Raw genomic sequence first — 24,946 nt, 5'->3', positions numbered from 1 at the left:
CTTTTTCTATTAGTAGGTGACATAAACCTATATGTATATACTTAAGAGACAGGGTCTTGCTGTCACCCAGGCTGGAGTGCTGTGATGTAATCATAGCTCACTTCAGCCTCAAACTTCTGGACTCAAGTGATCCTCCCATCTTAGCCTCCCAAGTAGCTGGGACTACAGGTGCATACCACCACACTGGGCTAATTTTAAATTTCTTTTTTTTTTTTTTTGTAGAGACAGGGGTCTCACTATGTTGCCCAGGCTTGTCTTGAACTTCTGGTCTCAAGTGATCTTCCCACTTTGGCCTCCCAAAGCACTGTGATTACAGGCATGAGCCGCCGTGTCCAGCCATGACCATTTATATTTATTGTTATGACAGATATGTTTGGTCTAAACGCTATCATAATAGTTCATAATTATGTGTGCTGTATTACACTTGTGTTTCTTTTTGACGTGCACATCATTTGCTCTTTTCTTTCAAACATTTGGGGGAACATTTTCTATTGCTGAGTAATAAATTACCACGAATTAGCAGCTTTAAACAACACCCTTTTATTAAGTCACGGTTCTGTAGCTCACAAGTCTGGCATGGCATCATTGGATACTCTGCTTAGGCTGAAATCACTGGTCTTTCTTTACACCAGGTGCGCTGACAGGTATTTCAACTGTTCTATTTTCATCTGGATCTTGGGGTCATCTTGGAAACTCATTTCTGTTGTTGACAGAATTCAATTCCTTTTGGTTGCAGGACTGAAGTTTCCATTTCCTTGCTTGTCGTCAGCTGGGGCCACTCTCGGCTTGCAGAGGCCACCTGTATTTCTTGTTAAAAGGTCCCATCCATCTTCAAGTCAGCAACAGCCTAACAAATTCTTTTCCTGCCTCAAATCTCTTTGACTTCCCTGTTAACAGCTTGTTTTAAAGGGCTTATGTGATTAGATCGGGCCTACCTGGATAATCTTGCTTTTGCCATTTAATGTAACATAATTGAGGTGTGGTGTCTCATCATCTTCACAGTCCTGTGGATTAGAGTAGGAATTCTAATAGTACCGTGTTTAGAATTCCTTTTTAAAAATAGCTTTACTGAGACATAATTCGCATACCATAATTCACCCTTATAAAGTGACTTCTATATTCAGTTATGCATCCTTTCCCCCAAAAGAAACCCATACCTATTATATTAGCAGTCCCCTTTCCTACCAGCCTCTGGCAACCACTAATCTACTTTCAGTTTCTACAGATTGGTCTACTCTGGACATTTCATATAAATGGAATCATACACGTGGCTTTTGCAAGTGGCTTCTCTCACTTTGATTTCAAGATCATCCATGTTGCAGGATCAGTACTTCATTCCTTTTTATGGATACATTTTTTTTTTGTTATATGGATATATCACATTTATACATCATCAATCAATCGATGATGATCAATACATTTATACATCATCAATTGATGGATGTTGAGTTGTTTTCACTTTTGACAATTATGAATAATGCAGCTATGAACATTTGTCTGCAAGTGTTTTCATGTAAATATCTTTTCATTTCTCTTGGAGAAATGAAATCCAGAAAAGGAATCCAAAAATGGAATTGCTGGGACATATGGTAACTCTAATCTTTTGAGGAAGTGCCAGACTAGTTTTCAAAGCTGCTGTGCCATTTTACATTTTACATCCCCACCAGCAGTGTATGATATCTCCATACCCCCACCAACAATTGCTGTATCTGTCTTTTTGACTATAACGATCTTAGTGGGTATGAAGTGAAATCTCATTATGGTTTTGATTTGTATTTACCTAATGGCTAATGGTGATAATCATCTTTATGTGTGCTCACTGGCCATTTGTGTATCTTTGGAGAAATGTCTACCCTGATCCTTTAAAATTGAATTATTTGTCTTTTATTGAGTTGTAAGAGTTCTTTGCAGATCTGTAAGTCCCTTTTCATATATATGATTTACAAATATCCTCTCCTATTTCTTTGGATTGTTTTGTCACTGTCTTGACTGTATCCTTAAAAGCACATTTTAAATTTTGATTAAGCCCTTTTTCTTTTGTCGCTTATGCTTTTGTGATATGTAAGAATTCAGTGCCTAATTCAAGGTCACTTTAAAAAGTAACCTAAGGCCTGTTTTCTTCCAAGAGTCTTATGGTTTTGGCTGTTACATGTAGGTCTAAGATACTTTTGGAGTTAATTTTTGTATATCATTTGAGGTAGAGGTCCAATTTCATTATTTTACATGTGGAAATCTAGAACCATTTGTTGGAAAACTATTTTTTCCCATTGAGAAGTCTTAACATATTTGTCAAAAATCAATGAATTAGGCTGAGCGCAGTGCCTCACACCTGTAATCCTAGCACTTTGGGAGGCCGAGGCAGGTGGATCATGAGGTCCGGAGATCAAGACCATCCTGGCTAACATCCTGGTGAAACCCCGTCTCTAATAAAAATACAAAAAATTCGCCGGGTGTGGTGGCAGGCACCTGGAGTCCTAGCTGCTCAGGAGGCTGAAGCAGGAGAATGGCCAGAACCCAGGAGGCAGATCTTGCAGTAAGCCGAGATCATGCCACTGCACTCCAGCCTGGGCAACAGAGCGAGACTCCGTCTCAAAAAAATATATATCAATGAATCATAAATATGATGTTTATTTGTGGACTTTCAATCTTATTTCATCAATCTAGATTTCTATTTTTATGCCACAACCACTGTGAAGACAACTGTGGTTTTAAATTTTTAAAATTGTAGTAAAATACACATAACATAAAATCCATCATTTTGGTCAATTTTAAGTGTACAGTTAAGTGGCATAAAGTACATTCACACGGTTGTACAAACATCACCAGAACTTTTCCATCATCTCAAATATAGTATAGGGAAATGTGAGTAAGAGGAACTTTTTTCCTGTTTTGGAAAGAAAAGTTTGTCTTGGCTACTCTGGGTCTCTTGCATTTCTATATTATATCTTAGGATTAAATCAGCTTCTCGATTTCTACAAAACAGACAGTTGAGATTTTGATGGAAACTGTAGATCTGAGATTTGTAGATCAATTTGGGGAGCAACAGATTTTAACAATATTAACTCTTCCAATCCATAAGCATGGTATGCCTTCTTATTTATTTTGGTCTTCTTCAATTTCTTTCCACAGTCTTATGTACTTTTCAGTACATAAGTCATGGACATCTTGTGTTAACTTATTCCTATTTTATTTTATTTTTTTTTTGAGATAGGGTCTCACTCTTGTCACCTGGGCTGGAGTGCTGTGATATGATCATAGTTCACTGTAGCTTCAAACTCCTGGGCTCAAGTGATCCTCCTGTCTCAGCCTCCTGAGTAGCTAGGACTAAGGCATGCACCACTACACATGGCTAATTAAAAAATATTTTATAAAGACTATGTTGCCCAGGCTGGTCTGCAGCTCCTGGTTTCAAGCAATCCTCTCACTTTGGCCTCCCAGTGTTGGGATTACAGGTGTAAGCCACTGTGCCAGCTACATCTTATTCTTTTTGATACTATTATAAATTAAGTTGTTCTCTTAGTTTTATTTTTGTATTGTTCATTGCTGGTGTATAGGTTTTTTCTTTTTTTGTGGATTCCTTAGGACTTTTTATATACGAGATCATGTTATCGGCAAATAGATAGTTTAATTTCTTCCTTTTCAACTGGATGTCTTTATTTCATTTTCTTGCCTAATGCCCTAGCTAGAAACTCCAGTACAATGTTGAAGAGAAGTGATAAAAGTGGAATTCTTGCTGTGCATAAAAGAGTGAACATAGCAGGCCTGAGACAATAATCCTTAGAAAGGCCTGCCAATCGGGCTGCCAAAATCCTTTTGTTGTAATGAATCATAGCCATGAGTAGGACTATCTCCTGAGTCCTGTAATCCTTGCATCAAATCATTGAATCTGGTGTGATCTTGGGGAACCCTAATACAATTTTTGTTCCTGATTTTAAGGGGAAAGCTGCCAGTCTTTCACCATTACATATGATGTTAGATGTGGGTTTTTCATAGATGCCCTTTATCAGGTTGTCTAGGTCCTTTATCCTATCCTATTTCTAGTTTGTTTTTTTTTTTTTTAATCAAGAAAGGATGTTAGATTTTGTCAAGTGCTTTTTCTTTAAGATGATTATGCAGTTTTTGTCTTATTCCATTCGTAAGTTGTATTATATTAATTGATTTTCTTTTTTTTTAAGTTTCTTTTTTTTTAGTGACACAGTCTTGCTATGTTGCCCAGCTGCACTTGTACTGGACTCTAGTGACCCTCCCACCGCAGCCTCCCCAGTAGCTAGAACTAAAGACATGGGCTGCCCTGCCCAGCTATTAATTGATTTTCGTATGTTAAAACCACGCATTCCTAAATCACACTTGGTCTTGGACTTCTTCTATTAAAAGAGACACACATTTTAAAAATCAACCGAACAAATACATAATTTCAAGTAGTGAAAGTGCTATAGGGATAAAAGAAAAAGCAGGGTAAGGAAAGAGAGAGCAAGAAAGACGGTGGTTATTCAAACTATATTCAGGGAAGGTTTCTCTGAAGCGATGACATTTGATCAGAGATCTGAATGACCTGAAGAAGTGAGACATTCAGAGAAAGATAATTCCAGGTGCAAGGACTAGCAAATTGCAAAAGCCTTGAAGCAGGAACCCTCTTAGTGTGTTTAAGATACAGCTAGAAGGCCATGTGGGCAAAAGAGTGGAAATAAAGTCAGAAAGAGATTAGAGCAGATCATACAGGGACTTGCAGGTCATGGTACAGACATTTGGATTTATTGTAATTGTGATGGGAAGGCACTGAAGCATGGTTTTCAGCCTTCTTAAAAGACCTTTCTCCTCCTTGGTTTTCTGGCTAACTCCCATATGTCTCTCAAAATCTAGCATCATCTCCTCTGTGACATGTTCTTTAACATCCCTGATAAGATCAGTCCCTTCCTCTGTGACATCTCTGAGTAACAGCAGATTACTGATCTCTCTTCACACTCCTAGGGCCCTCATTTGTTTATTTTTTCACAGAACTGTGTCTTTTTCATATTTTAACCTCACAGTCTAACATAGTGGTGAGTACTAAAGAAACGTTTGATAGGCCAAGCGCGGTGGCTCACGCCTGTAATCCCAGCACTTTGGGAGGTCGAGGCGGGTGGATCACCTGAGGTCAGGAGTTCGAGACCAGCCTGGCCAACATGGTGGAACCCCGTCTTTACTAAAAATACAAAAAATTAGCTGGGCGAGGCAGGAGAATTGCTTGAACCAGGGAGGCGCAGGTTGCAGTGAGCCGAGATCGCGCCATTGCACTCCAGCCTGGCCAACAAGAGCAAAACTGTCTCAAAAAACAAAGAAAGAAAGAAATGTTCGATAAAAGAAACACTCTAAGTCATTCAGTGGTGCAAGGTTGGAATCCTTTCAGACCCGAAGTAGTTGTCGCCCTGGCGGGTCGGGTGCATCACTTCTCTCAGAGAAAGGGCTTGGGTCTCGGGGAGAATGCCCTGGCTGAGAATGCCCTGGCTGAGAATAGCTCCTAGGGGGAGATCCAACCTCCCAGCCGTCAGGTGCTTGCTGTGTTCCCTTTGCACGACTTTGTACGTCCTTCCAGGGTGGGACCTTGGGTGGCGGTAAGTGGAGGAACCTTCAGGCTTCCCAGTTCTGCCTCCGAACACTCCTGGCAAACACTTCCAAGGCCTAATCACAAACCCAGGTCCCCCATTTTCCTCCGTAACAACGGAAGTCACAACAGCGATGTCCACTCCTGTTCAGGGGCCAGCGTCGCGCCGTCCACCCCACACCTCATCCCTCCGCTCCTCCTTCCTTCTCCTCCACACCCTCTCGGCACCGTGCCCCCACCCCTCACCTAGGATGCGCGTGATGCCCAGGGTGAGCTTCTCCAGGTGCGGCTTGCTGCAGCCCAGCCCCGGGGGCGACGCTTCCTCCTCCATGGCTCGCGAACCCGATCCGCGCGCGGCGGGAGCGGGTGGAGGACCGGACCCCGCCTCAGCGCCGAGGCCAAGTTCATGGCATGCCGGGAACTGTAGTTCTCGGCGCCTGAGAGCGCGGCGCAGTGATGATAGGGGCCCGGGGTTGGTCTGACAGCAGCAGCTCCGCGGGGCGCCGATTCCCGCGGCCCCGCCCGGTGCCCCACACCGCACCTCCCGGACGCAGCTTCCCTTTCGCTCCGACCCTCTCGCCCCGCAAGGGCCGGCCGCGCAGGAGGGGGCGGGCCTCTGCGTGGTGCGGCCAATCGGGACCGAGCCTGCAGGCCGAGGCGTGGCGGCCCCGGCTCGAAGCCCCGAGTGGCGGTTGTTTCAAGATGGCGGACGTGGCGGGCCCCTCCCGCCCCGGTGCCGCGGCGTTCTGGAGCCGGGACTGTATCCTTTGCCCGCCTGACAGGGGGCGCCGGCGCCCTCCACGGGGCGGCGAGGGGCGAGCCGTCGCGTGGCAGTCTGAGAGCGGAGGAGAAGCTCCGAACTAACCCCGGGGACGAGGACGTGCTGCTCGGCCTCAGTCTAGGTGCTGGGCTTTCCCCTTGCTTGGGTGTTAGGTGGCCGAGAGACTGGTACTGTCTCCAGGTGCGGGGACACGGCGCAGATGCTTCCCACTAGCGGTGAGCTCGAGAAAGATAACCTAGAGTCCAGGCTCAGCCTGGAGCTGGGAGGGCCCTGCGAGGTCCCTCTCCCCACCCTCTCAGAGTGCCCCCACGCTGACTGTGCGAAACGAGCTCGAGGTTAAGGGAGGAGTGGGTGTTGGCTGGACAGGGAGCCTTTTTGTTTAGTCTGCGTTGGTAGGAACAAGTCAGGACCTTGTCGGACTTCAAAGGCCCTCCAGTGATGATATATTTTAATACTGGGATTTTAGGAGAGGTTTGGAGCTTGGTTACTGGGATGTGGTCTGGTGGTGCTGGTTACTGCGTAAGATGGGAATCATTGTGCCTGCAAGTATTGCTGACTTACGTGTAGGGTGTGGGTCACTGGCAGTCATTGAAGTTCTTGGATCGTTGTGAGGTGGAGAAGCAGTGGAACTTTTTAGTCCGGTGGTAGTATTACCAGTTCAGCGGCAGTGATGAGATGTTTGTGTGACAGGAGTGTTTTTTTTCCTGGAATAGGTAGACTCTTATCGCTTGAGCTTTGGTCCTGATAATTTACTTCACGTTCCTTAGATGGGTTACTTGAGAGAGGGAGGGCAGTCAGTGTTACTGAGCGCTTGCAGAGGCAGCTCTTTTTCTGTTGGTTAGGATTGGTGATGGCTTTATTTGAGGCGTTGCTGTCACCTTTGGTAGAATCACTCTTTGGGCATTCTTCTTAGCTCCCGGTGAAACTTCCAAAACTGTGTTATCAACTCCCCTGTTGAGTTACTAGGATTAGTGTCTTGTGTAGAGAGAGGGATATGTTTGTATTCTGTGCTGCTGGTGTTTAGTGTTTGCACTTACTAGACCATTGCACTTACCATTTGTCTCTGATAGATTGGTGAAAAGGAAATGAAATCATGTACATACACTGTGGATGAGAGCATACTAGTGCAGTGTGCAAATTAAACATTTTTTCCTTTACCTATCAGAAGAGAATATGTGCACTGTGGACAACTGGGCTGAATTAGGAAGTTAGGAAATTGGGATAAGTCTTTTCTCAAGAAACGCTGCTTCTCATTGACAGGATTTTGTGATGGAGGAGATACTTGAAGATTATTAGCTTATAGCATCCTATGGTATTGTTCAAATATAGAATCAATGGTTGGGGGGAACAAGCTATTGCAGTGGGACTGAATAAGTTAATTAATAGATATATGGACTGAACTTATGCTCTTGGTCTTCGCACCCAGTACTTTCACTTACTCATGTAGTTACATCACTCCCTGTTTTATGTAGAAGTCGTATATACTCCCTTATCTCCTGTATTCTGACTCCCAACATTTAATGTAAAATATTTGTCTTCTCATTGATAGTGAGGAATTGAAATTGTACAGGGGAAAAATGGTGGTGATTATATCCTATAAGATCTAATTCAGATGTATGAAAGGAATTGCAAGGTTACTAGTGTCACCTTTTCCCCCAGTCTATTCCACATAATGACCAGTTAACATCGAGCCTCAGATATTTTCATTTTAAATCTCCATAGAGAATGTCACTGTAAGCAATGTCAAATGTAAATTTGTTACTGTTTGCTGAAAAGCATAGTGATAGTTATTCATCATTTGATTTAGCTACATGTCTTTGGATCTTGATCCCTTTGTCATATTGATTATTTCCCAGACCACCCTAGAGCCTTTATAGTAGAATTTTCAATAGAAAAAGACCAAAAAGTATGTACCTATAATCTGGTATTCTTTCCACATTATTGAAAAAAGATTTTCAATACTTCACGTAAACAATTAGAGAAATGTGATGGAGAGATTTCTTAGTCCTTGATGTTTCCATTATGAGAGGACAGATCATCTGTGACTGAATGCCCCCCCGCTTTTTTTTAACTGTTGTTCTTGTGAGTTATGCATCTCCTGCACAGTGTGATTCAGCAGTGCTGTTTTGCATAAGGTATGTTTTAGTACCTCATGTGTAAACAATGAGTGTGTGGGGTTGTCATTTTATGGGTTAAATCTTCCAGCAAAATATGCTCCTTCAGTTTAAGTTGCCTTTGACCTTCGTTACAGTTCCTAGTAATGTCAGAATGAGTTAGTGTTTCAGCAGTACCTAAATTTGACTGCTTAAATGCACTCAAGTGTATTATCATTAGCAGTATCAGGGACTTGATATTAAAATATATGAACTGCAAGTTACTTGGTCAAAACATAACAATATAATCTCTACTGTTGAGTTTTCAAATGGAAACAAAGACTTTATGTTGTGGTAAAAATAATACCCAGAAAGTCTCTGTGGTTGAAAGTAATTACATATACATGTATTGCTGGTAAAACTCAGCAAATTAAGAGTAGAATGGGCAGTACTGAGCTTATTTCCTTCAAATCCTGAGGTCTGGAATAGAGGTACATCTTCCTCTCTACCACTTCTGCCTGGATTTCTAATTATAGTTAGCCCTCTGTATCTGCTGATTCATTGAAATGTGGATGGAAAATATTTAAGAAAAAAAAAGAAATGACACAACAACAACAACAAAAACCAAATTAAACTATACAATGTAACTATTTATATAGCATGTACATTGTTTTAGGTATTATAAATAATCTAGAAATGACCCACTAGTAGGGCCACTATACATTTGGTATATAATGTGTCTGTTTGACTTCCCCATAAAATATACATTTGTTGGGAAATTCTACATTTGAAGGAGGTAAATATTTGGGTTCTTAATATAATGAGATGAAAATACATTACAAATTATTAGAAAGGATAGAGGCAATTTCAGATATCCTTATTTTAAAAAATTGAAGTTGTGTATTTAGAGTTTTATATAGTCGAAAAGAAGTTTGGCATGGATGTTGCTGAAAGATTTTGTTGGCCGGTTGCGGTGGCTCACACCTGTAATGCCAACACTTTGGGAAGCCAAGGCAGGTGGATCACGAGGTCATTAGTTCAAGACCAGTCTGGCCAACGTGATGAATCTCCTGTCTCTACTAAAACTACAAAAAAATTAGCTGGGCATGGTGGCAGGTGCCTGTAATTCCAGCTGCTTGGGAGGCTGAGGCAGAGAATTGCTTGAACCTGGGAGGTGGAGGTTGCAGTGAGCTGAGATCACACCGCTACACTCCAGCCTGAGCAACGCAGCGAGACTCCGTCTCAAAAAAAAAAAAAGTTTTGTTTGCATATTTTGAATCAGAGAAAAATAACATTGAAGGTTGTTGGACAATGCCTCATAAAATTAAATAAATACTAATTTTATTCTTTCATAGATGGAGCCAGACATTCTTTTATGTTTGAGATAAAATAAAACAAAATAAAACATAAGTCATCACCTTCTTGGTGCTTACATTTTAGTGAGATGAGATTAGGTCATGGATAAGGAAAATATATGTTCATTGATTATTGGTGCTGTGGAGAAAAAATAAAGCAGGAAAGAGACAGTTAGTAGGGGAGGTAGGTAGGTTGTGGGAAGAGAGAGTTTTGCAATTTCAGGTACCTATATGGTTAGGAAGTGAGAGCTTCAATCAGAAGGTGACATGACATGACATGTGACATTAAGTCCTAAAGTGAGCCATGAAGATATTTGGGGAAAGAGCTTCCTGGGTAGAATAAATCATACATGCAGAAGCTATAAGGTAGGAGGTTGCATAGCTCGTTAACAATTTTAAGAAAGCCAGGAATGAGTGAGAGGAATAGTAGTAGGGAGTGAGATCAGAGATGTAACAAGTTAATAGGCATCAGATCTTGAGCATGGTAGGCTGTTGTTAATACTTTGGCTTTTAATCTAAATTAGGAATGACGTAAGTATTAAAATGATCATTCTAACCACTGTGTAAAAAAATAGGCTGTTAAGGGAACATGCCCAGAAGTGACAGAGAGCAGTTAGGAGCTTATTGCAATAATTCTGGGAGAGAAAAGTTGAGTTGGATCAAGGTGACAGTTGAAAATGGTGTGTTACAATCATAGCCTTTCTAAATTTCTCCCTTTGAAACTCATAATGGTTCTTTTTGTCTTAAATTTCTTCCACTTTTTAAATAGTAGGGCTTCTTGGGATATTTTATGAATGCACCGTAGAAGATTGAATAATGTCTTTGTGTTTGCATGATTGACTTGCCCTCAGCGTTTTTTCTTCAAAGCTAAAAACCATCTTGAAATTATTTACTCTTCAGAATTGTCAGTTCCCCAATATTACCAAACTGGAGCACTTAACTTTTTGTGTACAAAAGGAAAGGGAAAGGAAAGGAACCTAATAGTAGAATATATATTGCAGGGTAACACACTTGAGAGTGGATAAAAGTTTCATGGAACAAGACCTTCCAAGATTTTTATAAGATGTGTAGTTGTAAATATATAAAGGTGAATTTTTAGAGAATATTAATTTTGTTATATTTAATTCAATTACTTTGCTTTCTAACTTTGTTTTTAATTCAATTACTTTGCTTTCTAACTTTGTTTTTAAAAGTTAGTTATAAATTCCCAGGTCAAAAGAAATTATGAATTATAAGAGTTATACAGAACAGAAATGGCATTTGGATGCTGGATAATATTATTGTATTTTCCTTCATGTTCTCCTGCATAGTTTCTGATGAAGAACAATCAGTAGTGTATGTTCCAGGTATGATTTTTCTATGTTAAAATTTGGGAAGCTTACTTTGGTCCTTAAATGTTAGAAGAAAATAAAGCTATTAGAACAGTGTTGCAGGTATAACTAACTGGATGCAGAGCAGTACATCAAAACCTAAAATTTGTTTTTTGAATATTTGGCATAGCCCTATTAAGGTTTGAAATACTGGCTTATCTTTGGGATTGGCTGGCCCAATCAGCTTTTAACGAACTTGTAGAACATTTCATGTGGTAAGGGGCGAAGATTCTTCTCTTATTTTTTCTTTTACAAATAATAGCCAAATTTAATATTTCAAAGAAAAGTATGACCACTGCTTGATACAGGGTATATGTAAGAGACACTTTGAGTTTAATGGTTGTAACTAGATGGTAGTAAAGCAACTATTGAAGGCACCCTCATTATATAGGGTGAAAAATATAGATTTCCCCTAAGTTAACGTATATTTGGCATATTGTAATTTATTGGTTTTAATATGACTTATGAACATTAACAGTACCCTTTACAAATATTTCAGTTAAGCTGGACATGGTTGCTTGATCCTGTAGTTCCAGCTACTCCAGAGGCTGAGGTGGGAGGATTGCTTGAGCCCAGGAATTCGAGTCCAGCCTGGATAAACATAGGAAGACCCTGTCTCTTTAAAAAAATAAAAATAAAAACAAATTTCAATTCAATCTTTAGTGTATTTCTTTAAAACATATTCTTTTTATGATTCATATATTAAGAGCTTTAAAATTAAGTTTATAAAGTATAAAGAGAGTTTCTTCCATCACATCCCTTAAAGTAGAGGATTCCAAGGAAGCAGGTGATGGGGGCGGCTTTAAGATAATAAGATATAATTTTGAAATCTTGTTTAATGGAAATCCTTAGGCATTTCTACTGAAGGAAATGTCAGATCAAGACACAAGCTGACAAGTCCAAAAGCTGATGTTAAACTTAAGACTTCCAAGGCGACTGATGCTTCAATCTCTATGGAGTCCTTAAAAGGCACAGGAGATTCAGTAGATGAACAGGTTAGTATTTTTTTAGTCTTTTTTTTCCTTGTTCTCCAGTCTTTATGAGTGCTGACCAAAAAGGGTAGAAGAACCTTTGGAAGTATACTAGGTGATAAACAAACATTCTTAAAAAGGGGATTCCAGTATCCTTTGATGATGCCAAGTTTGAGCCTAAATTATCTAGATTACTCAAGGGTTTTGCTCCAAAACATATGACTTGCTTTAAGCATTAGCCATGATGATGTATTATCTTGATATGTCTCAAAAGAACTACCTTCTGATCTGTGTGGCATTAGTAAATCAAACTGACAAGAATTGCTTTTTTTAATTAGGCATCCTTTTTGATTTTTATTCTTGTGAATTTATTTGATGGATGAACCCTTTTACATAAGAAAGATACATTATTAAAGAAAATTAGCCCTTATTATTTCCCTCAGTTGGAAAATAGTATCATAAAGATTATTACTTTTGAATCTTTATGATATCTTTATTTTTCTTACTATTACTATGCCACATTATTGATTTGTCCCTTGTAAAGTTGAGGGACAAATCAGTGTCTGGGCATATTAATAGTATCGGTGCATTCCTTTGGCACATGTCCTATCTGACCAGTTTATTTTACTTTAAGTTTTGTTATGTTTACCCTCTGCAACCAGAGTTGTTCAGTACCACTTCACACTCACTAGGATGTCTACACAAAACATGTATATAAATGTTCTGGAATCTATAACCTGTGGACCAAATCCTTCTCCTGCCTGTTTTATAAATAACTGTTTTTTTGGAATACAACTGTGCTCATTGTTTTACATAATTGTCTATGGCTGCTTTTGTGTTACAATGGCAGAGTTGCTACAGAGACTGCGTGCCAACAAGCTAAAAACATTTGCTATCAGACCTTTTATAGAAAACTTTTTTTAGTCTGTGAATTATGTTCTCAAAGATATTTCCAGTGTGTCTTTTATTACTATAGGATTTTACTGTGATTGAATCAAAAGGCCTACTTTATGTTTCTTGTACCAGTGTACTCACTTCACACTAGGGTGTGAATAGTTGAATTTGCAAGTTTTTATCAAAAAAAGTTAAAAATGTTTTTTCACATAATGATTGATTTGTTTTACATTGAACAATAGCCTTCTTTTTAGATTAAGTTCATGTTTTTGTCCTATTGGCTGTAACTTTGGATTGGATTATTTCAGTGCCTTCTTTAGAGATTATAGTATACATCTTTAATTTATCATAGCCTATTATCAAGTGATACTTTCCCACATCACCTATAGTTTAAGGACCTTTCAACATTGTACTTTATTTCTCCCCTCCTGACTTTTTTGATATTGTTGTCATACATTTTACTTGTATGCACAGACCCCAAAACATGTATTACTTTTGCTTTAAATAGTTAACTGTCTTTTTTTTCAAATTGAGATGTAATTTGCATATAAAATTCACCCTTTTAAGTGTACGATTTATTATTTTGATTTTGTGTGTGTTTATATTCACAGAGTTGTGGCTCCATCACCAGAGTCTATTTTCAAAACATTTTTATCACTCTAGGAAGAACCCCTATACCAATTAGCAGGCACTCCTCATTACCTAGTCATTTCAGCCCCTAGCAAACACTAATCTGCTTTCAGTCTCTATAGATTTGCTTGTTATTGATGTTGCATATAAAAGGAAATCATATAATATGTTGCCTTTTGTGACTGGCTTCTTTGATTTAGCGTAATGATTTCAAGGTTTATCTATGCTGTATCATTACTTTATTCCTTTTTATGTCTGAATATACATTTTGTTTATCAATTTATCAGTCAGTGGACATGTTCAACTTTTTAGCTATTATGAATAATTCTGCCATGAACATGCATATACACATTTTTGTGTAGACATATGTTTTCAGTTCTCTTGTGTATATACCTATAAGTAAATTGCTGTGTCATGTAATTTTATGTTTAACCTTTTGACAAAATTCCAAACTATTTTTTAAAGTGGTTACACCATGTTACATTTGACTAGCACTGTATGAGGATTCAGATTTCTTCACATTCTTGCCAACATTTATGTCTGTGTTTTTTGAGGATGGCCATCCTAGTGGGTGTGAAGTGGTATTTCAGTGTGATTTTGATTTGCATTTCCCTAGTGACTAAATGATGATGAGCATGTTTTTATGTGCTTCTTGGCTATTTGTATATCTTCTTCAGACAAATATCTAGTCATATCCTTTTTTAACTGGGTTACTTGTCTTTGCTCTGTTAAATTATGAGTTCTTTCTAAATTCCATCTACAAGTCCCTTATCAGATACATTATGTGCTAATATTTTTTCTCATTCTATGCATTGCCTTTTCACTTTTTTATTGTTGTTCTTTGAAGCACAGAAGTTTAAAATTTTGATGAAGTTCAATTTATCTAGTGTTTTGTCTCCTTTGCTTTGGTGTCATATCTGAGAAATTGTTGCCTAATCCAAGGTCACAAATATTTGTGCCTACATTTTTTTCTAAGAGTTTTAAAGGTTTAGCTCCTGTATTTAGTTCTCATTCCATTTTGAGTTAATTTTTATATATGGTGTGAGGTGGTAGCTTAACTTTATTCCTTTGCATGTAGCTATCCAGTTGTCCCAGCATTTGTTAAAAAAACTGTCCTTTCCCCTTTGCATTTCTCAGCACCCTTGTCAAATATCTGTTGACCATAAGTGCAAGGGTTTATTTCTGGACTCTCTGTATTCTGTTCCATTGCTTTATATTTTTATTTTTGGAATTAGGAAGTATAAGTCCTCCAACTTCTTTTTCAAGATTGTTTTGGCTATTTTGGGTCCCTCTGTTTCCGTAGGCATTATAGAGTCAGGAAATGTTTTATACTTTTTGATGTTATTAGAAACACAGTTGTTTTTGAATTTCCCTGTTGGATTGTTTATTGCTAGTGTATAGAAATTCAGTTGATTTGTGAATTGATCTTGTATCCTGCAACTTTATCAAACTATTTCTAATCCAATAGTTCTTTTGTGAATTCCTTACCATTTTCTCTATATAAGATGAAGTTGTCTGTGAATAGAGATAGTTTACATATTCTTATTGGATGCCTTTATTCCATTTTTGATGCATTTTATTTTACTTGCCTTTTAAAGAAATTTTACAAATGCACCAGAAGTCTTTTAAATCTACTCATGTAGTTACAATTAGAAATCTCGTGATTTCATTCTTTTGCATGTATCCAGATTTCCTAAAAGACTTCCTTTAACATTGGTTCAGGTATACTAGGAAAGAATTTTTTTAGCTCATGTATGCCTGAAAAGTCTTTATTTCTCTTTTCTTTTTAAAAGATATTTTTACTGGTTATAAAATTCTGAGTTGATAGTTTTATTCATTTAGTGCTTTAAAGATGTTGTTGCACTGTTGCCTGGCTTGTATTGTTTTTGAGAAGTTGGCTGTCATTTTTATTCCTCTTTATTTTTGTGTATGTGTGTGTTTAAATTTGGCTGCTTTTAAGATTTTTTTCTTATCACTGGTTTTGAGCAATTTGGTTACAGTATACACTGGAGTAATTTTTTTTTTTTTTTTTTTGAGACAGAATGTTGCTCTGTTGCCCAGACTAGAGTGCAGTGGCACGATCTTGGTTCACAGCAACCTCCGCTTCCCGGGTTCAAGCAATTCTCCTACCTCAGCCTCCTGAGTAGCTGGGATTATAGGCAAGCACCACCACACCCGGCTAATTTTTGTATTTTTATAGAGATGGGGTTTCACCATGTTGGTCAGGCTGATCTTGAACTCCTGACCTCGTTATCCGCCCGCCTTGGCCTCCCAAAGTGCTGGGATTACAGGCATGAGCCATCATGCCCAACCTAACTTGGAGTAATTTTTTAAGTATCTGTTTTGTTTGAGGTTTGTTGAGCTTTTTGGAACTGTGGGTTTATAGTTTTCATCAAATTGGGAAATGTTTCAGCCATTGTTTCTCCAGATATTTTTGTGCTTCCCTCTCTTTCTAGTGACCTTAGTTACAAAATATTAGGCCTTTTGAAGTTACCCTCTCAGCTCTCTGATCCTCTGTTCATATTTTTTTCATTAAATTTTTTTTTTATCCTTGGATAGTTTGTATTGCTGTTGCTGTGTCTTCAAATTCATTAACCTTCTGCAATGTCTAACCTGCCACTAATGTCATCCAGTGTATTTTTCATATGAAACAATGTAGTTTTATCTCTAGAAATTCAGTTTTGGTCTCTTATTTTTATTTACATCTTCCATGTCGCACTTGACATGCTTTCTTCTAGGTTCTTGAACATATGAAACACAGTTATAATAATTGTTTCAATATTCTTGACTATGAGTTCTATCATCCAAGTCATTTGTGGGTAGGTTTCAATTGAGCAATTTTTCTCCTAATTATAGGCTGTATTTTTCTGCTTCTTTGCCTGCTTGGTTGTTTTTTATTAGATGTCACAAGACAGTGTGCATTTTGCCTTTTTGGGTTCTGAGACAGTGATAAGTTATTTGGAAGTAATTTGATTCTTTCCAAGCTTGGTTTTGAGCTTTTAAAGGTGGTGCCAGAGCAGCTTTTAGTATAGGGGTAATTTTGCCCATTGTAGGGCATACCCTTTTGAATACTCTTCCTGATGCCCCTTAAATTACAAGGTTTTCCACTCTGGTTGGTGGGAACAGACTGTTCTCCTATGCTGTATTAGCTACAGACATTGTTTCCACTGTTCATTTTCGACTTTTTCCCTGGGATGAGTAGTTTTCTCACATACATATGCTGGTCAGTGCTCAGTAGCTGACGCGAAGGGATTATGCAGATCCCTGGAGCTCTCCTATACAGCTCTATCCTTGCCATTACTTTGCCCTGCAAACGCTAGAAACCTTGGCTTTCCTGGACTCCCAGCTGTATCTTTTCAACTCAGGAAGATTGCTGGGCTCTGTCTGGGTTTACCGACCTTAGCCCTGAAAACTCTCCACAGCAGTTAGCTGGGACAGTTGTAGGGCTCACCTTGTTTGTTCCAGTGATCATAATTCTGTGTTGCCTGCTATCCAATGAAAACTATTGTTTCCTGTCTTTTGTCAGGTTTTTGTTTTGTTTTCTGAAACTAGGGTAAATCTGGTTCCTGTTACTCCATCTGGGCTAGAAGAGGATGTCTTACATAGGGGGTATGTGTGCCTGTGTATGCTTTTTCTTAAGACTAGAAATGGTGATGTGCATTTTTTTCCCTTTTTTTCATTGAAGAGCATGTCTTGAGATTTTTTTTTTTTGACAGAGTCTTGCTCTATAGCCTAGGTGAAGTGGTGCGATCTCGGCTCACTGCAACCTCTGCCTCCCGGGTTCTGATTCAAGCAATTTTCATGCCTCAGCTTCCCAACTAGCTGGGATTACAGGAATGCACCACAATGCCCAGCGGATTTTTGTATAAATAGAGACAGGGTTTCACCATGTTGACCAGGCTGGTCTTGAACTCCTGACCTCGTGATCCACCCACGTCGGCCTCCCAAAGTGCTGGGATTACAGGCGTGAGCCACCACGCCTGGCCATCTTGTGATTTTTTCTGCATGTAGTTTTTGTTGGTATTGATGTTCAGTATCCTTAATTCATTAGGATTTCACAGTGGTAATTAGGTCAGTTCTAGTCTTCTGGGAAGCAGACCGCAAGATGGAATTAGAAATGGAAGAGATTTAATGAAGGAAAAGCCTATAAAGCATAAAGAGTAGAATGAGCAGGAATAGAAAAGGGGAGTTTTCAGATTTCACTACAGTTTGGCACCTGTGACAGGAGAGGAAAAGAAGGAAGATTGACTAGGAAGAACCTCAGACTTCATATTGCCGTGCAATCTGAGATAGTGTCCATTTTGCTAGTGAGGAACCCCAGAGCAAGTACTGACTTTTGAGGATGCCATTTGGATCAGAAATAGCTCAGTTCTAATGTCTCTACTTTTCCCAGTCATTGTCATTGGCACGAACACTGCAGTGGATCCCAAAGGTTTGGCAACTGGAGACTGTTAGCTGATTATACTCTGCAGCAAGTTCCTCTCTTTTGTGGCCATATTGCTTTATTTTTCACAGTTAAGCCTACTATTCATCAGGAAGTAATATGCACGTGTAGTGTAAAGTAAGGGTCACAGTTCATTGCAATTCAGAGGAGAAAAAAATCTTCTTCCCAATAGATGGTGTTGGGCCCATAGACTGCCAGTATTGGGTCAATAGACTGTCAGTTTTGGCCCAACACCATCTATTGGGAAGAGGATTCTTTTTCTCCTCTGAATTGCGATGATGCCGTTGTTCTCAGTCAAGTGACTGTAGATATGTGGCCTTTCCTTATCATGTCTTCTTCTTTGGTAATTCCTATTCTGAACTTTATGTTTATAATTCTTTTGTTTTTCTATATCAGGGGTTGGCAGACTTTTTCTGTAAATTGGACAGATAGTAAATGCTTTAGCTTTTGCAGGCCATAATATTTGTCTCAACAACTCAACTCTGCCACAGTAGCATTAAAAGAGCCATGAGCAATATGCAAATGAATGAGCATGGCTGTGTTTTAATAAACCTTTGTTTACAAAAACAGGCAGTGGGCCAGATTGGGCTTGCAGCCATGGTTTACCAAGCCCTATCCTATAGTGTAAATACATTTTTTTTGAAACAGTGTTTAATTTCATATATATTTGGAACTTTATATAAATGAGCTCATGTCCATTTGTATTGTGTGATTTGCTTTTTTATTTCATATTATGTTTATGAGATTTCTTGTTTTTTTTTTTTTTTTTTTCCTCTCTATGGCTCTTCCAATGTTATGTGAGATTTCTTTATGTTGTATGTAGTTATATTTCATTTCTTTTCACTGATGTCTCAGGGTTTAGTCAGTTATTTTAACTTAGAATATTTTAAAGAAAAAATTATTGAATAGTGCTAGAGAACCAAAAAGGCAAAAAGGGAACATTAAGGTAGCATGAAAGTAGTAACTGTAAGAAACAACCACAATCTCTAGAACTGGATGAGAGGGCAGAATAAGTTGGAATTATTGAAACTTAAAAGCTTAGAGGAGGGGCCCCTTAAAGCTGCAACTTGGACCTCTGGTGATGGGACACTAACCTGGCTGGTACTGACATTCCTGAGGAGGCCTGATAAAGGCTGGTTCTGTCATTCCTGAGGAGGCCTGATAAAGGCTGGTTCTGTAAGGGCTGGAAAAAATTGCAAACTGGAATCAGCAGTACTTGCCAGGGTAAGGAACTCAGGGGTGACACTGTCAGTAACAGGAAGGAAATATCCTTCGTTCTTTCTTCCTGGTCTTCATCTAGTTCTTTGTGTTGGTAGGTTCAAGAGAGCACCAGGTGGCAAAGGAGAAATGATGTTTCCAGAGTCTTAGCCTTAGCACTCAAAGCAGAGGATGGAAGGGTAGTTTTGAGGGGGAAAGTTAGTAGCATAGCTGCTAGTACCTCTAGATTTTCATTGTATCAATATGCCAGCCACAGTTTTACTATTTTCTGGTTAATAGACATTTGTGTTTTCAGATTTTTGCTGTTGTAAACACAATGCCGCTAATTTTTTTTTGCCTAGGTACAAAGATTTCTCTTTTGTTCTTTTACTCAGTGCATCACTAATGAAATGCCTTTTCGTGGGTTATCGGCAACTTCTTCCATTGCCAAATCCATTGCCTTCTTCCCCCAGTCTATCTGTCTTTTTTGATCATTAGCACTGTTGAACCCACACCGTTCTTGAAACTTTTTCTTTCTTGTTTTCTCCTTCTCCTACAATGTTATATGCTTCTGATTCTCCACTTGTCCTTTCAAATGCCACTTTAAATTAAATTAAAATCCAATTACTTAAATTGAAATTAAAATCGACCGGGCGCGGTGGCTCAAGCCTGTAATCCCAGCACTTTGGGAGGCCGAGACGGGCGGATCACGAGGTCAGGAGATCGAGACCATCCTGGCTAACGCGGTGAAACCCCGTCTCTACTAAAAAATACAAAAAACTAGCCGGGCGTGGTGGTGGGCGCCTGTAGTCCCAGCTGCTCGGGAGGCTGAGGCAGGAGAATGGCGTGAACCCGGGAGGCGGAGCTTGCAGTGAGCTGAGATCCGGCCACTGCACTCCAGCCTGGGCGACAGAGCGAGACTCTGTCTCAAAAAAAAAAAAAGAAATCAAATGCCAATTTTCTTGGACTTGTAGATGATTTTTAAAATACTAATATTGTTTTCTTAATTTTAAATACATATTAATGAAAAATTTAAAACATAGAAAAGTATAAAGAATAATTTAAAAATCTCAACATTGTCCATAATACCATACAACTGACTTTTAAATCTTTATGATTTTCTCTAGCTTGAAAGCTAGACCTACCTTTCCAGCTTCCTGCCTAGACATTTCCACATGAATGGCTTGCTGGCATCTTACATTGAGCATTTCTAAAACTGAACTTATTTTATTATTATCTTCTTTTCTCCATTTTTTTCCTACTCTCTTTCCCACCTTCGGCTATTACTATTTCCAGAATTCACTTTAGGGGTTTTCAGTTATTCTTGGCTACCTGAGGTAATTGGACAAACTTAACTTTGGTGGTTGTGCAAATGTCAAGGATTGTAGCTCCTTCCTTTTACATGTTACCTATGATTCCTTCATGACTTCCTGAGTTTATGTCTCTTTAAGGACTCCTCTTCATGATGCTGAGGTACCGGGGAAAACTTTTTGTAGCACAAAAGATTAGAATAATATGGCGTTTAAAGAGCATAGACTCTGGAACCTGTGTTTGAGTCTTGATTCTGCTGTGTAATTGCTATAATCCTGGATACGTACCCTTAAAGTAGAATAGGAATAGTAACTGTTAATACTCAATAGCATTGTTATGCAAATAAAATGGAATAGTAAGTACAAAGTACTTAACGATATTCCTGGCATGCAGTGAGCACTAGATGTAATTGTTAGCTATTGCTATTATTACTCTTTGGTTTAGTAGTCTTTGGGGTGAACATTAGGATATTTTGAATGCTTAGTAACTGGTGCCTCTACTGCTGTTAGTATACCCTTAAGCAGCGTGGGGACTATGGCATAATAACAGTTCTCAGTATCTTCTGTTGAGTGTTTGTTTCTATGACATTCACAAAGGGAAAGTTGTTTCCCTAATACACCCTAGTATTTAAGTGGGGGACATCTGCGTTTAGTTTCTTTCTGTTTGCTTCTCTGTGTAAATCTCATGAAGTGTCCTAGTGGACAGTCAGTTCCTTAGCCTGTTTTTAGTTCACAGTAGGTTTAAATTGAAACAGGTAGATAGTGTTCCACCAGATAAAAGATATCTAAGAAATTTCACCTTGAACCTAGGTTTCTCGAAAAGACTTTAAAAATTGGCTTTAGAAAAAGTGTAACTAAATTTTTTTTTTTTTTTTTTTAAGAATTCCTGCAGGGGAGAAATAAAGAGTGCATCACTGAAGGATTTATGTCTTGAAGACAAAAGACGCATTGCAAACTTAATTAAAGAATTGGCCAGGTGAGATAAAACCTTATATGAAATGACTTATTATACAAAAGACAATTCTGATTGAAAACAGAAAATTGCAAATATATTTTGATGACGTAATATCTTTGATCTTATGGTAGCAAAGAGTTTTAGAAAAAAGACATTCTGTGATGCCAGAATCCCCCCAAAAAAGTTAAAAAACAAGCATCAAAAGCAAACGACTTTCCAATTTACATTTTCTTATTTACTTAACTTTCCAAATTTTTTGATGCAAAGATTTGTAGCAGTCCTCTATTAAGGGAAGTTTTGGAAACTACTGTTGAAGTAGGTTGATATTGTTGTAACCAGAGGCATAGCAGTTACCTTTGATTTTTCGTCAGCATCTGAAGAAAAAATATTTCACTCCCAAGACTATCTATTGTTGCCTTGCTAACTCCTAATGCTTTTCAATTAATGGATTTTGAATTTTGAGAATGATATTTCTTAGCTCTTTGGGAGTACTATTCCAGTTTATTAATGATGTGTATGAGGCACATCTACTTTGTACGTGTAATTTCTTTGTCAGATATACATCCCCAGTTTTGGGGGTCTTAAAAAGTACTTAATAAATGAAGGTATCTGTAGAGAAATGGATGAAAATAAATTGTAAAAGTTAAATTTATGGAGAGACCATAAAAGTTGATAAAAGTTGATAAAATAGTACTACTTTTTGTCATTGAATTGCAAATAAAGATAACAATATTAGGTATGTTTTGAATGTATTTCGTGTTGAAGCCTTGACATAAAGTTTGTAGAGGCTTTTAAAAAGACTGAAGTTAAAAAATTACCTTACTCTAAATCATAGAATCATGGGTATCAAAGATGACTATAAAAAAGTGATGTTTTGGAAGCCAGAATATACGGTGTGAGAATTCAAAGTACATGCCTTAGTCTGAATTTGATATGCTACCTGAGATAAGTAGTGATCTCTTTCATTAGAATTCTTTGGCTGTCCTACTTTCTAAAGTAGAGTTTTCATTAACTTCAGTGTTCTTTTATTGGGAAAACATTTCATTGTTATCCTCAGTATTTGAAGATGATGTTCTTGTGAGGCTATTTAATACGTAACAAGTCCTTTGACGAGGAGTTATTAAATATGTTTTGATGGTATTGAAAAGCTATTGCTATTTGTTTGACTCTGTTTGTTAATGGTCCTAAGTTGCCATTATTGTCCTGCTGACCCATTTTATTTGAGCTGCCAAGCTTGGAGAATACCTGAAATATTAGAGCATGTCATTTTGGTATTTAATAACCCTCTACTTCCTATAAAATATACTAGGTTTTCTTTTTTTGTAATTTCTTTGTAGAAGGTCAGTGTGTTCATACAAGGTCAGTGTTAGTAAAAATCTGCTTATACTGCTAAAGAATCCCATTATTACTATATTTACTGTTAACATATAAGTATATGGGAATAATGTGTTCTTGATTTCTTAAAATTTGCTGAGTTTCCTCTATTGGATATTTCAGTCTACTTTGTCTACTTTTGTCTACTCATACTTTGAAATGTTTTCTTCGCTTTTTTGTTTTTTTATTTGTAAGACTGTTCAATTGAGGTGGGAATGTAGAGAACAGAATCTCATATAAAGCAGTGGCAACAAAACATTTCCAGTTTTTATATTCTTTTCCCTCTGAATTTTCAATCTGGTTTGAAATAGTTAAATATACTTATATCTCTTTTATCTTAAAAGTACTCCTTTCCTTATATATTTCCCCCTAGTCACTGCCTTCTTTGCATTACAAGACATAACCTTTTTTCTAGAAAGAATAGTCTATATTATTTTCTACTCTGTTGCATTTTATTTTTTTATCAAGCATACTTGCTTGCTTATCAATCTGTTTATTTATAAATATGTCAAAGTGCAAATTGCATGCAATAACATGAGCCAATTTTAAGTGTAAATTTCAATGAGTTTGACAAATGTAAGATATACAAGATTTCCTTTTCATGATATACAGCATTCATGTTACTCCAAATAGTTTCCTCTAGACCTTTTATAGTCTGTTTTCCCTTTCTCCCCCATCCCAGTTAGTTTTCCCTTTCTCCCCCATCCCAGGCAACCATTAATATAGTTTCCATTATTATAGTTTAGTTTTACATGTTCTGGTACACCACATAAATGGCCACACAGTATATACTCTTTTACTGTCTTTTTTCCCTCTACCTAATGGTTTGGATGGGGGGTGGTAAAATACACCTAGCGTAAAATTTACCATCATAACCGTTTTTAAGTGTACAGTTAAGTGGCATTAAGTACATTCACAGTGCTGTGCAACCATCTCTACCATCCATCTCCAGAACTTTATCATCACAAACTGAAACTGTACCCATTCAATAATACCTCCTCCTTCTCCTTTCCCTCTTGCCCCTAGTAATAACTTCTCTGTGTGTCTCTATAAATTTGAGTAATCTAGGTAACTCATGTAAGTGAAATCATACAATATTTGACCTCTGTGTCTGGCTTATTTTACAGCATAATGTTTTTAGTTGTTTTCAAGTTGTTGTGTATGAGTGTTCATTTTTTATTGTTGAATAGTATTTCATCATATGCCCATACTTTAATTTGTTTATCTCTTCATCTATTAATGGGCATTTGGGTTCTTTAGATTGTTGCCTTTTATGAATGAAGCTTCCATAAACATTCATGTACAAGTTTTTGCATGAACATAATTATTTTTCTTCAGTAAATACTGAATTATATGTTAAGTATGTCTATAACTTTGTAAGAAACTTCCAAACCGCTTCCCAACGTGATTGTGCCAATTCACATTTCCACTAGCAACTTATGTGAGTTCCATTATTCTGTATACTCATCAACTCTTGGTATTGTCATTTTAAATTTTAGCCCTTCTAATGAGTATAGTGGTTTCTCCTTGTAGAATTAATTACTGTTTCCCTGGTAACTAATGTGATTATTGGTGTGATAATCACATTATAATAATGTGACTAATGTGTCATTCTTCCTTTGTGAAGTGTCTGTCAAATCTTTTTCCCCTATTTTTCACCCATCATATTCTCTTCTTAATATTGAGGTATTAGAGTTCTTTATATGTTCTGTACATGAGTTGTCAAATATGCATTTTATTCTCAGTCTGCAGCTTCCTTTATAATTATCTTAATGTTTTCGATAAAAGTTTGGATCTTGACAAAGTTCGATTTATCGGCTGGGCGCGGTGGCTCAAGCCTGTAATCCCAGCACTTTGGGAGGCCGAGACGGGCGGATCACGAGGTCAGGAGATCGAGACCATCCTGGCTAATACGGTGAAACCCCGTCTCTACTAAAAAATACAAAAAACTAGCCGGGCGAGGTGGCGGGCGCCTGTAGTCCCAGCTACTC

General features: G+C 38.1%; 2 protein-coding genes across 16 annotated transcripts in view; one reads left to right on the top strand and one right to left on the bottom strand.

The window, feature by feature from the left end:
• TPGS2 (tubulin polyglutamylase complex subunit 2) overlaps positions 1-6,361 on the bottom strand; it is a 49,606-nt gene extending 43,245 nt beyond the window's left edge. For 2 of the 8 annotated variants that reach the window (XM_033177945.1, XM_033177939.1), the window contains exon 1: positions 5,828-6,361. In XM_033177945.1, coding sequence (XP_033033836.1) covers positions 5,828-5,912 — 85 coding nt within the window. In that variant the 5' untranslated portion in view covers positions 5,913-6,361. Of the gene's footprint in view, positions 1-935; positions 1,005-5,827 lie in introns of all 8 variants that reach the window. The other 6 variants (XM_033177941.1, XM_033177946.1, XM_033177937.1 and 3 more) reach the window with 4 other exon arrangements.
• The window catches only part of KIAA1328 (KIAA1328 ortholog), a 402,048-nt gene continuing 383,063 nt past the window's right edge, over positions 5,962-24,946 (top strand). For 2 of the 8 annotated variants that reach the window (XM_033177894.1, XM_033177892.1), the window contains exons 1-4: positions 5,962-6,341; positions 11,121-11,156; positions 12,033-12,175; positions 21,508-21,602. In XM_033177894.1, coding sequence (XP_033033785.1) covers positions 6,038-6,341; positions 11,121-11,156; positions 12,033-12,175; positions 21,508-21,602 — 578 coding nt within the window. In that variant the 5' untranslated portion in view covers positions 5,962-6,037. The other 6 variants (XM_033177900.1, XM_033177899.1, XM_033177896.1 and 3 more) reach the window with 5 other exon arrangements.

Source organism: Trachypithecus francoisi, unplaced genomic scaffold (assembly GCF_009764315.1).
Source record: "Trachypithecus francoisi isolate TF-2019V2 unplaced genomic scaffold, Tfra_2.0 Lachesis_group19, whole genome shotgun sequence".
Lineage (NCBI taxonomy): Eukaryota > Metazoa > Chordata > Mammalia > Primates > Cercopithecidae > Trachypithecus > Trachypithecus francoisi.
The sequence above is the reverse complement of the archived record's forward strand: the minus strand, read 5'-3'. Positions and strand labels throughout refer to the sequence as shown.